Source organism: Primulina tabacum, chromosome 13 (genome assembly GCF_025594145.1).
Source record: "Primulina tabacum isolate GXHZ01 chromosome 13, ASM2559414v2, whole genome shotgun sequence".
NCBI classification, from domain to species: Eukaryota; Viridiplantae; Streptophyta; class Magnoliopsida; order Lamiales; family Gesneriaceae; genus Primulina; species Primulina tabacum.
This window is the reverse complement of record NC_134562.1, coordinates 30,582,102-30,598,955: the sequence shown is the minus strand read 5'-3', so window position 1 is coordinate 30,598,955 and position 16,854 is coordinate 30,582,102. Positions and strand designations below refer to the sequence as shown.

General features: G+C 35.6%; 3 protein-coding genes across 4 annotated transcripts; all 3 read right to left on the bottom strand.

Annotated features, from left to right (window-relative positions):
* Window positions 1–254: 254 nt before the first annotated feature.
* On the bottom strand, window positions 255–2,749 carry LOC142523022 (REF/SRPP-like protein At1g67360). Of its 2 annotated transcripts, none has more exons than XM_075626663.1 (3): window positions 2,593–2,749; window positions 2,229–2,468; window positions 255–847 (listed from the first exon to the last, which is right to left on the bottom strand). In XM_075626663.1, the coding sequence occupies exons 1-3, from the start codon at window positions 2,605–2,607 to the stop codon at window positions 395–397; spliced, it is 708 nt and encodes a 235-aa protein (XP_075482778.1). In that variant the 5' UTR covers window positions 2,608–2,749; the 3' UTR covers window positions 255–394. The 2 variants fall into 2 exon arrangements, with proteins under 2 accessions (XP_075482778.1, XP_075482779.1); XM_075626664.1 differs by having other exon boundaries at window positions 2,229–2,462; window positions 2,593–2,747.
* A 2,350-nt stretch (window positions 2,750–5,099) lies between these two features.
* LOC142523418 (meiosis-specific protein ASY1) lies at window positions 5,100–10,935 on the bottom strand. The gene is made up of 22 exons (XM_075627205.1): window positions 10,883–10,935; window positions 10,740–10,796; window positions 9,443–9,539; window positions 9,290–9,358; window positions 9,095–9,187; window positions 8,690–8,813; window positions 8,510–8,579; window positions 8,364–8,405; window positions 8,104–8,232; window positions 7,910–8,023; window positions 7,758–7,800; window positions 7,631–7,669; window positions 7,420–7,544; window positions 7,270–7,282; window positions 7,099–7,172; window positions 6,911–6,994; window positions 6,339–6,489; window positions 6,188–6,264; window positions 6,040–6,097; window positions 5,773–5,939; window positions 5,492–5,626; window positions 5,100–5,384 (listed from the first exon to the last, which is right to left on the bottom strand). Exons 1-22 carry the CDS (start codon window positions 10,883–10,885, stop codon window positions 5,331–5,333), a joined length of 1,818 nt encoding a protein of 605 aa, XP_075483320.1. The 5' UTR covers window positions 10,886–10,935; the 3' UTR covers window positions 5,100–5,330.
* Window positions 10,936–12,354: 1,419 nt separating this feature from the next.
* Window positions 12,355–15,217, bottom strand: LOC142521654 (small ribosomal subunit protein uS2-like). The gene is made up of 5 exons (XM_075624772.1): window positions 14,966–15,217; window positions 14,007–14,269; window positions 13,697–13,894; window positions 13,117–13,318; window positions 12,355–12,738 (listed from the first exon to the last, which is right to left on the bottom strand). The coding sequence occupies exons 1-5, from the start codon at window positions 15,096–15,098 to the stop codon at window positions 12,656–12,658; spliced, it is 879 nt and encodes a 292-aa protein (XP_075480887.1). The 5' UTR covers window positions 15,099–15,217; the 3' UTR covers window positions 12,355–12,655.
* Window positions 15,218–16,854: the final 1,637 nt, after the last annotated feature.

Genomic DNA, 16,854 nt, shown 5'->3' with positions numbered 1-16,854 from the left:
ATTTAATAATCCGAAATATTAGTTTATCATTTTAGGCAAAAACTTGTGTGAGACGATTTCACGGGTCGTATGTGAGATGAATATCTTATTTGGGTCATCCATGAAAAAATGTTACTTTTTATGCTAAAAGTATTACTTTTTATTGTGAATATCGGTAGGATTGACCCGTCTCACAGATAAAAATTCATGAGACCGTCTCACAAAAGAGCTACTTATCACTTTATTTTGGACTTAACTTAATATACAACTCACGACACATAATAAATATTTACATATAAGTTCATATAAATAAAATTCATCCACCAAAAGCTTTAAGCTTCAATTCCACATATCATAACAAGCCTTGGAACACACCAACATTTTACAAAAACACTTGAAATGAAACATGGCTGCCTTATTCCTTATCCGAATCACTTCCACTCGAGCTGCTTGCATCCACTTTCTTATTTGCAGCTGCCTCTACTTGCTTGTAAGCTCTGGCCATTTCGTCAACAGGCACTAACGGAACATAGTTGAAGACATTATTACCTTTGGCTGCCAAATCTATAACCAATTTGTTGTACTTCTCAGACCAATGTGCTGCTGTAGCAACAGCCGTCTCAGACACTCCATGCAAAGCTGGATACTTGTTAACTTTGTACCACAGCACAGCTAGTTGACCCACTGCAAAATGCTTGGATATAGTAGCAGCGTGAGAAATGGCAGCAAGGGGACCGGAAACCTGAGCTTCCTTCACCAAATCTTGTGCTATCTGGGATGCCCTTTTGACAATCAATTGGCTCTTCGAGACAGCGTTCATGACGGCAGAAGGAGCACACTCGTCAAATGTGTGAATTGCTTTATCGACCTGACAAAATAAAACATTTTAATGGTGAAACAAACTAAAATGATAAAAATATAGAGGTTAGTCTATCAAGCCCTTGTCTAACGAATATTATTTTTATATATTTTTGTACAAACGCTTTGCACACAAATACAAGTTGTGATGAAGGTGCAACTTGAGACGCTCTTAGAAATAGAGAACTTTACGGAAGAATAAGGATGTACACGTTTCCACCAAAATTTATTAGATGATCAAGAATGTGCATATCACAAATGTTCACCATCGTATGAACTTTTCTCCCAGTTCCAATGCTACAAATTCTATCTTTCAGGATGTGCTTGGAAGTCGGAAATGATTTTGAAGAATAGAGAAACTTAATAACTTGAATCCATGATTCCTTGATTTTTATTACATCATTTACAGTGCTTTTGCATAACTTAGAATGAAGGATTAAATCTCCCGTTCTCTAGTAGTACGGTCTAATGTAACAAAATCCACACGCTGTCTGGAGAGATGAGAATAATCAGACCTGAGCAAGACAATCAAGTTCCAATTTTTTCATGGGTAGCAAGACACTAGAGTTGATGCACTTCGAAAAATACGACACTGTAAGTCGGCTGCAATGATCATATGTACTTTACACTTGAAACCTAAATGAGGATCAGGGTTCAAATCTTAACAATACTCCTCCCCGTATATTTTAAAAAGAAAAAAAGAATTCATAATTCGAGTTCACGAAACTGGTAGATTTTACCAATACCATTGGTAACTTAGTTGGCCATTATCTCTATGTTCTTGAATCTTAACCCATCAAATTGGGGTACAGAGACACTAGATAAGTACTTTTTTTTTCCTTTTTTCCAATTTACTACAGAGCAGCGGTGAGATAGGTGGGAATGGGCATTTTTTCGCTTTTTGCACGTTATAACGAGGGCTCGTTCTATGCTACATCATAAGTGTTGTTCTCAGTACATTTTTATACAAGATATTCAAGCAAACATCTGAATTCAACCAAAAAATTTGGAGTCCATCGGTATTTTTTGTTTCGAAACAGATATTCAGCTAACATTTTATACGCCAAAAAGTAACTCCAAGACAAAACTCATAACGGGAGGTTCATGCAACTTCAACTGGGGCTAAACAAACCCAAAAGCGCTGAAAGGAAATAATTGTAAGTTACCTTTCCGAGGTTAACAGAATATTAGGAAAATAGAATAATTGTAAGATACCAACGTGAAAGCCAGAAAAGGAATCACAAAAATAAAAAGAGAGTGCATCCTATGGGTTCACAGAATAATCACTAAACAGAAAAAAAATGCTCAAACCAGCTAAAATCTTTAAACAGCCAACAGAAAAACATCGAAAGCAGAAGATCGAGAAAATCCACGCAAGGATTACGACGCACCTTCTCGTCGATAAAGACAAGGAGATCACCGGGAACGCCCTGAAATCTGTCGTAAACAGGGGTCACAACGGCCGTCACGGCGTTCTCCACCGTCCCGACGGTGGATTTGAGCGGCCCAGAGTTTCGTTTCACGTATCCGTAGATATTAGACAACACTACCACGGCGTTTATCGCAACAATTCTCACAAAACCCAGGTGCTTCAGCTGTACATCAGTACTCCTCTCCGACTCGACCTCGACCTGAAGAAAATCGCAAACATATCAGAAATAATATACATACCGATCAAAGATAAAAAAATATTAATATATTAGAATCAAAAAATTCAGAAAAAGCATGATTGTATAGTAAATTAAATTAAATTACCTGAGCTGAAGCCATATCTTGTAGAGAGAACTACGAGGAGAATTTTTTTGAATTTCTTGGGATTTTCGGTTGGTTTCGCAGAAGGGGAAAACGGGAATTTTATATTGTGGGCGGGGAATCCCGGGGAACAGAAAAGGGCAATTTCGGGAATTCACTTAACATACGGTGGAATTTTATATTGTTCACGATCGGGTTTTGTCGACGAAACGCATATACATTCTCGTACGGTTTGAGTTCGTGATATAAAATAAATAACATGAAAATAATTAATATTTTTTAATAATAGAATACATAAAAATAATAATTAATACAATGTTCGATTTGATTTATTAATTTAGTTAATTTTGAGATAATATAATATTATTGTTTTATTTTTTTAAAATATTAATAAAATATTTATAATATTATTTATTAAGGGAATATTTTAATTTCAATTCAATGATTTGATTGAGATGCGATAAATGATTGATTGTTTGATTGATGTAAGATAAATGATCGATAAATGAATAAATAATATAGTATACTAAAATGAGATCTGATTGGATAAAAATGTGGATAAATAATATAGCGAACTAAATGGTATCTATGTATATAACGTAATATATAAATATTACAAATTTTTTTGTAAAATAATTTTATGAATCAATTTTGTGAGACATATATTTTTCGGTCACTCATAAAAAATATTATTATTTATGTCAAATATTAATTTTTGTTTTAAATACGAACATGATTGATTCATATCACGAATAAAGATACGTAAAATCGTTTCACAATAAATATACTCAATAAATATTATATGTTATGTATATATAATATAATCTGAATTTTTAAAAATATTTGATTTTAATATGATATTTTTTTTCTATATTTTTTGATAATTCAGATTGAGCATACCAATATAGATACTTTTGAGCTGTTAAGCAAGTGGACCATACTGTGAAAGACGTACGATAAAGAATAATATATCAATATATATATATAATATTGATGTATAATATTAATTATTTGTACAATTCAAACAAATATTAAATTAAATAAAATAAAAACGAGTAAAATAATTTATGATGGGAACAATTCCAATGCCATATCTAATTTTCTGTGTAGCGTTGAACAAAATAAAAAATCATGTCCCTTGTAAGCGGATGAAATTATCATAAACTACAACCTGTTTTGGTTGGTTGATGGATGCTGGAAGGTGACGAAAGAGATAACATTTAATAGCAAATTGTACTGTAAAGTTTATATATATATATATATATATATATATATATATATATAATGGTTTATCCTAAGTTTTGTTGTTCACTGTTGTTTGATCAACACGTATATAAATTGATAACTTTTTATTTATCGTTGTTTAAAAATTTTGCTTTAACGAGATTTATTTGATGAAATGCAGCACAATTTAGAACATTAAATATAATAGAAAATTTGTTCCAAAATCTATGCTTGATAGAATTTTAAAGCGTGCCATCAAGCTCAATGATAAACCTGATTATGTGCATCTCTTTGCAGAGTCAATCAATTCAGAGATCGTAAATGAATCGAATCGATTCTTGAGTTTTTCGAGCCGAGTCTATAAATATTTGACTTGTATTTGAACTTATCGAACTAGAGCCGAGCTAGATCATGTTCAAATTTTTTTCAAGTCGAACTCGACTCAAAATTATTTTCTTTGATAGTTTGTGAGTCTTGATATTTTATTAATATAATATAATTATATATTAAATATAACATTTCAACCTTTTCGGACGTTTAGAGTTTTCAAACCTTCATTCTATTGCGCGCCATAATGATTAAAAATTTCATCTATCAATTCTCCCCAGAATTAAATTTGAACTTTTTTCAAGCCCGTATCCATGGCTTCTCCTTTTACTTTTCTTTTGGATTGCACCACAATATTCCTTGTGATCTCTAAACAGGAACTTTCTTAGGTAAGCAAGACCATTTCTATCATATTATGATATTTTTTCATCTCAAATATACAGTGCAATGTTTATTTTAGTTTATCTATTTTGTACCAATTTATCCCTATTTATCAAATATATTATTCATCTTCAACAACTTTTATTTCCTATTAAAACACTCCAGGGTAATATGAAATTGTTTTTTGTAAAATTTGATTTTTCAATAATTTTCTTAATATGTTTGGAAAAATATATGACCTATATACATTCGACCAACAGATTGAGTAAATATAAATTTGAATTTTTTCTTATACAAACAGCGTGAAAGCATTTCATATCTAATCTATCTGTTATTCATACATGCAGATTTGAACTTTCATCGTAAGTTAATGTTGCCACTCGAACGAACCTAATGGTACTAGTTTTGGAAAACGAACATCTGCATGAAGTAACTGAAGAAAAGCCGTAACTGATCGGTCAAATAACATCACAAGATGATTAGCCCTTTTCAGATCCATACTGATATTTGCCGACACGGAACTTATAAACTCATTAAACTGTACGAATAGCTCCGAAACAAAAGCTTGACAGCGAGGGTTGAGACAAGATATTTCTTAGACGGCAGCAGACTTACAGTAGTCTAGGAACAGCATATAGTTTAGATGTACCTTATTGACAGCACATATAAGAATGCACCGCCGCAGATTTAGATATCTAACGATTGTTATAAAGACAAGTAATTGAAGAAGAGAGGTTCCTAATGTAAAAACCACAAAATGACTGGAAAAGTTGATGTCCATCCACTTGGTTCTTCTAACTCGACGAGCTTTACGCAGCTTGAGATTTCTGGCGCTTTGCGTGCTGGAGGATGGGCTCCTTGACCTAAAATTGTTGAGATAAGCTAATTTAACAAGGAGATTAAGAATTTATTCATTGTACGAGAAGAGCTTATAATTGCATTCAAAGAATAGCATTAGTTTGGAGCATACAGTGCTTGCTTTCCTGAAACGCTTGTCCTGAGTTGACTTGCTTACAACAATGTCCATCTCGTCACAGTGGTTAGTTTTTTCATTGGCTCTGCCATCTTCAGCCCCAGGCACAAAGCTCTCTCTAGAAGCAGCAGGCTGTAACCAACCATATCAAGAACTCTAAATTGAGCTACTAAATATTTCAATAGGGTGATTGATGTTTTTTTTTTAAAAAAAATATTGTAACAGCAGAAATTATCTGTTCTGCAAGTGGAATTGATGTTGGAAAACATTCAACTTACCTCAATCCTGCTTGTAGGAGTATGTACACGTTCCCTTCTCCTAGTTGCACCTGATTCAGTCCTACTCAAGCCATTCTGGTGTGCATCAGATCTGCCCCGGGTGCGTGTGACATCTGATCCAATCGAGTGGAGGCCACCACAGGTGGACAAGTCATTGTGATTGTTACCTAATAGTGGATGCAGATTTCTGTTTAGTATCCACTGCATCGATGTAATTAAGGCATTGATATATGTTCGGGAATTAGCTAAGAAAATAGGATTGAGCACCAATAGTCTCAGCCTCTGGGTGATTGGACTTGTTAAATGGCTCCTTCAAATCCACATCCTGAACAAGTTGATGCATAAAATGGCAGCAACGCAGACAATCTAATAATATTTTGAGATATGGAAGGAAATTGAGTTTTATGATATTTACCATAGCATCTGAGTCTAAAATCTTCTTTACTTCGTTTAACTTTTTCTTAGTAAGATCGGAATGGATCACACGTTTTCCTATGACATAAATGACGTGTTAATTGAAATGTCTTTTCTTTGGTTAGAAAATGCTATGGAAATAATACATTTACCTAGTCTGCGGTTGCCACTGACTTCAACAAAGCCATCTTGGATCATTTTGTCAATAAGCTTGCGAACTGTAGCCTGGTTGGCTTCACCCTCAAGTTTATTCTGAAGCTTTGAGATACTTACATAGTTCATTGGAAGAGCATGATACAAAGCCTGAAACAAAAGCCACAGTTCATTCACTGATCATGAAATTACAGATGAACATGAATATTTGTATGCAGGATATCTAGTGCATCACTAATTTGTTATTGATTTGTTATACAAATAATTACAATTGATACATAGTCCTCCCCTTGAGTTCAAGATCAAAGGTGTTTGACATTTATGAAGTGTGAAAGTTCAAACCTTTTAGTCGTTCGAGTCATGAAAAAGTAAAACTATTGATACTTTTACAATTATCAGTTCTCAACTATAAGAACTTGACAGGTATTCAGCAGTTAGTAACATACAAACTCGTTAAGGGACTCTAGGGTAGAGGAATGCCACATTATTTTACAGATAAGTTGGAGGAGTCATTTCTTTTGGATAATAGAGCCTGGAATCATATAAGTAATAAAAGTGGAGAAAATTTCACCTTCATATACATGTGATCTAAACACATATTACTAGCTTTGCCACCATCTTCCTCTTTCACAGCATCAAACTCGTACTCAAGTTTCTAATATTCGGATATAATTCACAAGGTTAGAACATTATATGACAGTTTCAGGATACGAGCCAAGGCAAAGAGGGAAAAATGAAAAAAAAAAAAAAAAACCTTACCTTCTTATTGATGAAGTAACTTTCTGCTCCAGCTTTTGATACAATACCTTCATTCACCAGCCTCTCCATAATTTCTGGACCAGAAGGAAGATTTAGCATTGGTCAACAGCAAAACTTACAGGACTAGAACTCCGTTATCAGTTATAAAGTAAGAGGATCCTTGATATGTACCTTCAATCAAGATCTGCAAACATGGAAACATTGGTCAGGTACACAAACAAGTACAACTTGGATGGCGTAAACAAACAGAAACTCCATTGAATTATAAAAAGAACTATTTTCATCTCCACGACGTCATTGAATCATAAAAAATATCCTCACCACAGAGATATCGGGAAAATATGAGAGAACATCAGTAAGCTCAACAGTTTCAAGGTGGTGTGAGATTATCCAGTACTTCACCCTTCCAAATTGTTTTTCATCTTCTGATGGATCCTGAGTATTATCTGAATAGAAAGCAGCATCAATATTCTATGTAAACTTGAATGACATGGAAGTTCATTTTAAATTCTTCTGGCAATTTGTACAGAACCTTCATCACTTGCACCATTTTCTTGACATTGTTGTTTTCCTATCAACAAAATGTCGTAGATATCTGGTTACACCGAGAGTACGATAAATTTAAACCGACAAGATTGTAAATGTAGAGGTAAATTTACCTATAGGTGCAACAATGTATCGATCATCATCTAAATCACTGATCTGAAGAAATAGGTAGAATGACAAGTTTTTGAGTGGTGAAAAAAAAAAGGTTGAGTTTCCAAGCACCAGTAACTTAATAATAGAAGGAGAAAAGGCATTTAATTAATACCTCATTCTCAGATTCACTATCTTCAACTTTTTGGGTAGAATCAACTCCCAAGCTTACCTCATCATGGGGATTGTCATTATTTTCATCTTCACAAGGATCAAGCACACTTTTAACCTGTCGAGTCAACGAGTATAGGAATATTATAAGATCTCTAAAACAACATCAAATCATACTATGTTGTTGAGATTTCATACCTTCAGAGCTAATACTAGATGTTTACTGTTGACCCTGCCAATTTCCATCCTCAAGGGATTTCTAGTCCATGGATTATGAGCTTCCTCTTCCGTGCTGCCTCTAAAAAATGGGGGCTCATAGTCCGAAGGCTGAAATATCAAGTACAAGGGGTAAATTTTTAAATGTCATAGTTAGGATAAGGATATGATGGCATTAAACAATTCCATTTGTTCGCAACAAGTGATAAAACACCCCATAGTTTATAGACAAAAATTCCTACCGTAACATCGTCATAATATAGTAGCTTCATCAATAGAGTTCGCTGAAAGAATGAAATGCATAAAATTAGCTTTATAAAAATTTCCCACATCGGTAGTGAAGTGAATTTAAAAGGTCCATGCCAGTGTAGGTCTCCAGAAATAGGACCTCTTCAGGCATCTTATCCAGAGTTCTCATTAGTTGAATCAATGTGCGAACCATTTTACATGCAGAACTCCTGAAAGTAGCATTTGTCTCATAAATTTACTCATTATTTTCATCATAGACTCAACCAAAATAAGATTGCAGAAAATGGATGATTTTCAGAAATTACAATGATTTAAATACCTCATCTGACTAGGAGTTATCTCTGTTGTGGAGTTACACTTGAACGACCCTCCCTTTTTGGTCCCACTACGATTGATGTTCATTGAGACCTCTTGGCTATCAGAATTAGAGTAACTGAATGCAACTGCAAGAAAGGTACTTTGTTAATATCTGCATAAATGAAAAAATGATGTCGAATGACCGGTCACGTGTACATTGGAAATCGATAAACGGGAAAAAGAAGTTCAAGCATCAGCATTAGCTTAAAACAATTTTATGTTTTGGAGATAACAATATTAACAAATCAAATACACCCTGAAGATTAACAATTGTTAAACGTTCAATAACAAATTATGATTTCTCAGATGATCTTAATCTAGAATTGTTCTCTATCTCATATGTTTTTCAAGACATAAAAGGACCTACATGAATATTCCTCGATCATTGGGCCATCCACTGTTTCACAGACACAGAACAAGAGTGTTTTCAAATACTTTTTCTGTAACGCATCATAAACACCTATCAAGAAAAGAAAATACAGAAGATGGATGAGCTGAAGAGGTTGGGGTAATAATTATTTATTGAGAAAACTCTATAGCATCTGTGGATTGTTTAACAGACCTTTCTCCATCCAATCAATGAGTCTGCGTGATTCAGCATCCATAGGCATAAGCTTTTTGATCTTCATGTCTGTTGCAGTGTTAAGATAAATGAATTCAAATCAGCAACTGATTAAAGCTGCGGCAGAATGCACAAGGAGTGTAGTAGACTCACCCAAGGCCGGAACAGACTTATCATTAAAATATTTCTCGGGGAAAAGACCTCTGATGTAACTGATGTTAAATATAGCAATGCGTAACAGATTCCTTGTCTGTTCAAATTAAAAAGCATTTTCGCAATGGTTGTTAATAATGTTGTAACATGTGGAATCACAAGGAAATGGGAAAAAAAATTCTGTTACTAGCATAGAAACAACACAAAAGTCCAACTGATGCACATGTTCTATGATGTAATGATTCAAAACAAAGAGAAGGTCAACATCATCACAATTAGCTACATCAAAGGGAGCTATTGGCTGGTAACAAAAATATAGATCTGTAAGATTACTGCTGTGTTTTCTGATATTAATCCTCCTATTTCCGCAACTAGACAGGCTTGGGTTGTCGTCAAACTGGGATGTTTTCTCAACTCAAATCTTTTGACGCCAAGCAATTGCAATCATGGTTGACGAAATACATTGTAGTTCAGAGGAAAAAAACTCGAGTCTCTAGATATTTTTGTGTATAACTTAAGCTAGTAGAGAACACATGAACTGATTGGAAAATCTTCAGAGGTTATTACACATGAAATCTGAATAGTACAATCAATTTCTGAATAATTTTCATATATAATATGCGTAACACTAAATGACCAAAAGTTTAGATTATTCCAAATATGAAGCACCAAATAAATATCACTCCTACCTCACTGAATTTTTTAAGTCAATATGACAACAGCTTCGAATTATTGACATACTTTCTGACATTTTCTGATTTGGATCTCACGTGATTGATTAAACAAGTTTCACGCATCAATGGCATTATACTATTACAGATCAATCAAATCGAAGCCAAATTTCACTAGCTCGACCAACACAACAGACAGCCTCCACAGTCTTCGAAAACTCGTTTAATACACTCAAGCATGATTCCAAAAGCATGACAGCAATTTACGTATCAAAACAGCCGTTCATGTAAATTTTCGATGCACTAAAACAGTAGATCGGCAGCTTGAATAACACCATAACCAAACGTAGAGCAACAAAACGTATACACAAAGGTGCATAAAAATAGAACAAAAAGGCGATCCAAAATCAAACAGAGTCACAAAATGTCGAACACAGAGGTAAAATTTGCAAAAAACCGGACAAATACACCGCGATCACAGCAAAATACAAAAAAAAAATAAATAAATAAATAAACACCAAACATCGATTGAAACCTGGTTAACTAAGATTCAAATAATCACTGGCTAAATCTAAAGAAGAAGAAATAAAGTGACGATAAAACAAAAATCTGAGAAAAGTGATTACGAGAAGAAGCGAGTCCTGCTCAGTGATCTCTGATTCCTTCACTTTCTGTGCAACCACCTGAAATTCGAGGAGAAAATTTTAGAAATGGAAAATAAGGAGGAAGTTTGGATGAGTTTACTCGAGAGAGAAAGGTCTCAGCTCACCATTGTTTCGAGCAATCTGAGAGAAATGAGTTAGAATTTGAAAGGAAATGAAATGGCGGGACACGAGAGAAGTCGACGAGTATATATATATATATATAAATGTATTTGAGAGCTAACCCTGGTTAGAGAGAAAATTACCAGAGTTGCATTGGTAACCGTGGTTAACGGAGCATGAGAAACTTGTGTGCGTGATAGAGCCCGTAATTTTACTTTAAAGTAGGGGTATTTTTGGTCTTGAATTTTTTATTCGGATTAACTAGAAGCTCGGCTAGGGAAATATAGTTGCACGAGTGTCTAAGGGTAGTTGATTATTGATTATCATAATTTCACCTAGGTATATCCAATGTATTTGATAATCTTATTTTAAATAATATAAACTTAGTTTACTGATTTAAAAATACACAAAAAAAATCGAATTTGTAACGGTCAAAACTATTGCTAAAACCGATTAACGATGGTTTTGAAAAACGTCCTAATTATATCGTCGTTGATTCCAAAGACGATTTTATCTTGATTGAAGATAATATATGTTGGAGGTATGAAATACGAGCTTAAGAATGTAAACTTCCAGGTTTAATTTTCAGATTTATATGATAGGTACAAGCTGTGTCATGGAAATAAGTTTAATATCAATTTCTTTTACACAATTCCTGGTATAGTGATTGAACATGGTCTGATAAAATATTCATGGAGATGCAGATATTGCAAACATGTATGCATTGTATCAGGATTCAGACTTGGTAACGATTTGGATAGAAGAGACAATGGTAGACCCTAAAATCATGTTAGACCAATTAGGAAACATTACATATGTTTAAACATTTGTTAATTCCAGTCCTATAGGTTATCTTGGTAAGTGAGAGAAGACAAATGGACTTTCATATCAGATAGACATAAAGGACTAATGAAAGCATTTAAAGAATCTTGCTCCTGATTTTGAGCATATATATTGCTTGAGACATATGTATCAATTTAAAAAAAAAAAAAATCAAAAATTTGGATTTGAAAGACTTGTTTTGGAGGCAGCTACAACAAACAAAAATGAGTTTGAGGAACATATGAAGCAAAATTGCACTGGTGGATCCTAAAGTGAATGTTAGGCGAGAGATAACATGTTAATGACTCGAGAAAATTCCACCGGTACACTGGGCTAGAAACCATTTCACCACTAAGTACTTACATGCTTTACATGCCTTGGGTTCTGTATAACACCACCAACGAAATAATGAGCTTCTTGAAAACACGAAAAATGTGGGGTTTTTAGAAACCACTTTTGCGTAAAAAGTCTAATGATTGGCATAATCATATTCAACAAATGAGAGATGTCATCACACGAGATGTATGAGAATTGATATACAGCTCACAGTTGTGCACACCAATTAGCTAGGAAACTCAGCGCCACTATAAAATTCCGAGTTTAGTAATTCTTGTTTACCTTCAGATGTCATCTTCTCTTCCTCTGCTTCACACTCTAAACTAACAGAATTTCGAATATAAAGTGTGTATTAGGCACTCAAATTCCATTATCTAGCTCACGGAGGATCTTACTCGTTTCTATATCAAGCCCTCCCAAGACTATATCTATTTTACAGTCGGATTCAAAGAGGCATTCTTGACTAAATTAAACTATCAAACTTGTAGTGATAGCTCTTCACAAATATTTGCTACAACATTCCAACAGCAATGAGATCACAAGAACATGGGAAATTATCTATTGAATGGAAAAAGGAAAGCACCAATTAAAACAAGTTCATTTCAGCCAAAGTCTTTTTTCTATTCCCAGCCACTTGGGGCTACAACATCAACAGCAGGAGGTTGCATTGCTGGGGGGGCAGCTACGTCCCATCCATCCGCACCTACACATACAAATAGCTTTTCAAATAAATATAGTTTTTATTAATAAAAAACAAACAAGACCTAAATTTTGGTGGGGCGGATGACTGATTCATCACAGCACAAGAGAGAACTTGATTACCCAAAGCTGATTAATTAACCATATGTGGGCGACCGGGTCCGATCAACAGAAAAAAAAATATGCTGGGTGCTATTGTTTTTCATTGCTCTGATGCAATGTTGAGGAATAGCAAGTTTAGTCTCCAACGCTCAAATATAGGCCATAAATTAAATCTCTCCAGGGAAAGTTGCATTTCAAGTCATCAATTGGAACAAACAAAAATTAAGTATGAAACTAGACTAGCGAGATATCACAACTACTATAACAAGAAAACACCCACCCCCATCACCAGTCCATCCACTAGCAACAGGTGGTACAGCTGCACCCATGTCAGGAGCCCATTGAGCATCTGGTATCTGGCCAGTGGACCAATCTGGGGCCAGTGCAGCAGCAGAATAATCAGTATAATCAGGGAGTACCGGAACTTCCTCTTCTTGTTGTTCCTTCGACTCCTCGGGCTCCCTGTAGAAAAATAGATCAACCTGCCAGCAAAAATAAAATTAAAAATGAGATGGCATTCGATAATAAATCAAACAAATATCCTCCGCCACCTTTAATTTCATGCATGAGTTTCTGCCTGTAGGAATCAACCAGACACTATAAAGTCACTCAAAACTCATAAACAAACAGCTTCAACGCTTAAATGTCGGCAAAAGAAATTACAGCCACCGTGCAAGTAAACAAAACACATAATCAAACTAATTTGACGATAACTTCAAATCTGTTACAGAAAACCACAAATGTTTCATGAAATCAATTGTAAAATAAGACATGTAGTCCATAAATAGTGCTTATGCAAGTGCAGCATTTTCCCATGAAGAGAATTGCTATATGCAAAAAATTGAAGAAAATCATCTCACCATGACATCCCACTTATGACCAGGAGCAACTACACCACGCATCTGCAGAACCATCCTGGCCAAGAGCCAGAAAAGACAACCTATGCTGTGCTTCCCCTTGTTATTGGCAGGAATACCAATATCAACATGGCGCATTGGGGAATCAGTGTCACAGAAAGCAATGGTTGGGATGTTATAAAGAGCAGCTTCTTTAATAGGCTGCAAAAGTAGATAAAGTATCAAAACAGCGACAGAATTTTACAACCCCCTCTATTTAACGATATGAGAACCAATAAAGCAATACACTATCTATTTGCTCAAAATGAGAGACCTGGTGATCAGTTCTTGGGTCTGTTAGAATGAGAAGTCTTGGTTCGCTGAATGATGTTTGAAGTTGATTGGTGAATGTACCAGGCGTGTGGCGACCAGCAATTGCATGAGCTCCAGTATATTGCGCAAACTTCAAGACAGCTCTTTGACCATATGGTCTGGCAGACTGAACGATTATGTCCTGAGGATTCTCAATAGCAACAATAACCCTTGCAGCCAACTGAAGCTTCTCCCATGTTTTCCCAATGTTAATGATATAGATTCCTGAAAATTTTAAAAAATAAGGCAAATTCAAAACCAGAAGAACCAACAACCAAGCAACGACAGCACACTTAAAACTTTGTACACAGAAACATAAAGTAGAAACTATTAACTGAATAGTATTCAGTCAGTGATTGTTTCCCCAATAACGTACTTATACAACCTAATGAGAAGTAAAATGCTGCAAATGAATAAAAAATGAAGCAAATTGGCCCGTGACTCCTCCTGGACTATAATCTATACCACTTAATTCCAGCTGATTAGAACAAAAAGAGAGAATATAACAATCTTTTTTCATTTCGATCATGCTCATTCTGTCATTCCAAGATTACGCATTTTTTTGTCGTTTACTCTGTTCCAAATTTGTCATGATTACTGTCTCGAATGCATGAATTCAACATCAACATATGGTTAAGCCAAATCTACGGTTTCACTGCCTTCAGATTCAAAATTTAAGACATATATCATAGGCAAGGGCAGCATCATCACTATCGACTATGCTTATAGAAGCGTGAAAAAGAAGAAAAAGCATTAGCAAAGACAATTAAAAACAGCATATTTAAGCTTCAAATATAGGGTTGAGAAAATCAATGCAGAAACTATTTATATCACTTGTAGCAACCAAAGCAACACCATTTCTCATAAAAATAGAGTTCAACAATCAGATTCACTCAACAAAACTGGTACGTGTATATTTACCGTCATTGCGGCGCTTGAAAACATACCGCTCCATCTGAAAGTCACAATTTTTTGTGCCGAGGTGCACTTCAGCTGCCAACATCATCTGTATGTCGGCCTCCTTCGCCGAAAGGATCCTAGCCGGAGCCGCCATTTCCTTCAAGTTTCTCGCCTTCCCGCGGGGTTGAGCTAGGGTTTCAAGGAGGCAACGATGCAAAGGTGCTAATAGATGGAGACGACGATCCTATTTTTACGTATGTCTTCACTGTTTTCTCAGAAGCACTAGAAAATCATCTCAAAGGCCCAACCAATGGTCCCTTTTTGTTTGGGTCTATACCCATATTTGGTTTTAACTTGAGCTATTTAAGCCCAATATAAAAAATTCTATGGGCCCTATATTCATTTTCACTAGTTTGGGCTTAAAATAGCCCATGTTTAAACCATGGTTCGAGTCTTCGAGAATAGGCTTGAATATATATGGAGCTCCATCTTTTTATATTTATAATTTTATTATTATTTTTATAGATTACGAAAAAATATTTGGTGAACATATTTTTCAATAAAAAATATCGAAATAAAATGTTTTTCAGAAACAGTTGGATTCCCTGATATCTCCTCCACTGTTTTGCAAGATAATTGACAATGCATTTGCCAACAGATGTAAGCCTCCAACGTGCTCTTTAGATTTCTCATCTGGCACAAAATTACAATCTTGCTCTTGACAAGGCAAAACTTCATCAGGATTAGCATGCCTCTTCAATGCAAGTACGCCCATTATTATCATCCCCCTGTGCCCACAACATGAGATTTCTTTGCTAATGTGCATAGTTCTTCTGCGCTGTGTTGCAAAATTACCATAGATGTATCTGTCAACTGCATACTCTCGACAGTGGAACTTCTTTTTCTCTTAGAAAGTAACTGAGTTTTGATCAGATATATTTTTGTAGAAGGGGTTGCTGCTATTTGCAAGAGTGGAAGAACTCAACTGGTCATTTCTTGCACCAATTATATCCGACACCGTCGAGAAGGCCATAGCGAGAAAGGCCACTTCTCATCATTCTACTCAGCCCGAACGGGAACAGGAGCGAGAGCAAGGAGGAGGGGAAGAGGAGGTGAGAGTGGAGGAGAGGGAGTCCAGTGCTGGTTCCTAGTCTCCTACTATGGTCGAAGAGTTGGAGGAGTTGAGGAGAAATATGAAGATCTTGGAGGGACATGTCGGTGATCAAAACAATGCTAAGGTAATCACTAAAGGATGCCTTTTTGTTGATGTCATCGCCCGGGAACCTCTGTCTGGGCATTTCAAATCTGCGAAGATCAAGGATTATGACGGGAGTGCTGATCCGGAGGAGCATATGGCCCGATTTGAAAATATGGCTATGTTGCAGTTGCTATGGGGGACAGAATCAAGTGTAAGGTATTCTTGACCATTCTGGTTGACTCAGCACAGAGGTGGTTTGAAGAACTGGCCCCTTAGAGTGTACAATCTTTCGAAGACTTCCAGAAAGTGTTCTTGCATCAGCAGCAACAAGAAATATAAAAGAACAACTTTCAGCTTGTTCGAAGTAAAGCAGAGCCATGAAGAAAGTTTGAGGACATACATCCGGAGGTTCAACCGAGTTGCTTTGGATGTTCCCTCCTATGCTCCTGAAACCAAAACTACTGCATTTAATGAGGGACTACGGGAGGGAGAATTTTTCCAATCATTGACCAAGAAAGCGCCGGAGATTTTGAGGATATTTTGGCCCGGATAGAAAAATACATTAATATGGAGGAAGCCCAGAAGCAGAAGAGGGATGCTTTGAAGAGAGAGAGGGGTGATCGAGTGGCCAGACTTGAGGAAAGAGGTCAGAATGAAGGCTAACCCCGAACATTTTTCTCGTCATGTATGTGCCTTTGAAAATTGCCCGGGA

What these genes read in the sequence shown, in the direction of transcription:
- LOC142523022 (XM_075626663.1), bottom strand. An exon ending in TTGTCTTTATCGACGAGAAG is followed by an intron (nt 848 to 2,228) that starts GTGCGTCGTAAT and finishes TTATTTTGTCAG; the next exon opens with GTCGATAAAGCAATTCACAC.
- LOC142523418 (XM_075627205.1), bottom strand. An exon ending in TGGATAAGATGCCTGAAGAG is followed by an intron (nt 8,406 to 8,509) that starts GTCCTATTTCTG and finishes TCATTCTTTCAG; the next exon opens with CGAACTCTATTGATGAAGCT. An exon ending in CAGTGGCAACCGCAGACTAG is followed by an intron (nt 6,265 to 6,338) that starts GTAAATGTATTA and finishes TTTATGTCATAG; the next exon opens with GAAAACGTGTGATCCATTCC.
- LOC142521654 (XM_075624772.1), bottom strand. Translation starts at nt 15,098, where the DNA reads ATGGCGGCTCCGGCTAGGATCCTTTCGGCGAAGGAGGCCGACATACAG. An exon ending in GTCATAAGTGGGATGTCATG is followed by an intron (nt 13,319 to 13,696) that starts GTGAGATGATTT and finishes TTTTGCTGGCAG; the next exon opens with GTTGATCTATTTTTCTACAG. An exon ending in TGGATGGACTGGTGATGGGG is followed by an intron (nt 12,739 to 13,116) that starts GTGGGTGTTTTC and finishes TTGTATGTGTAG; the next exon opens with GTGCGGATGGATGGGACGTA.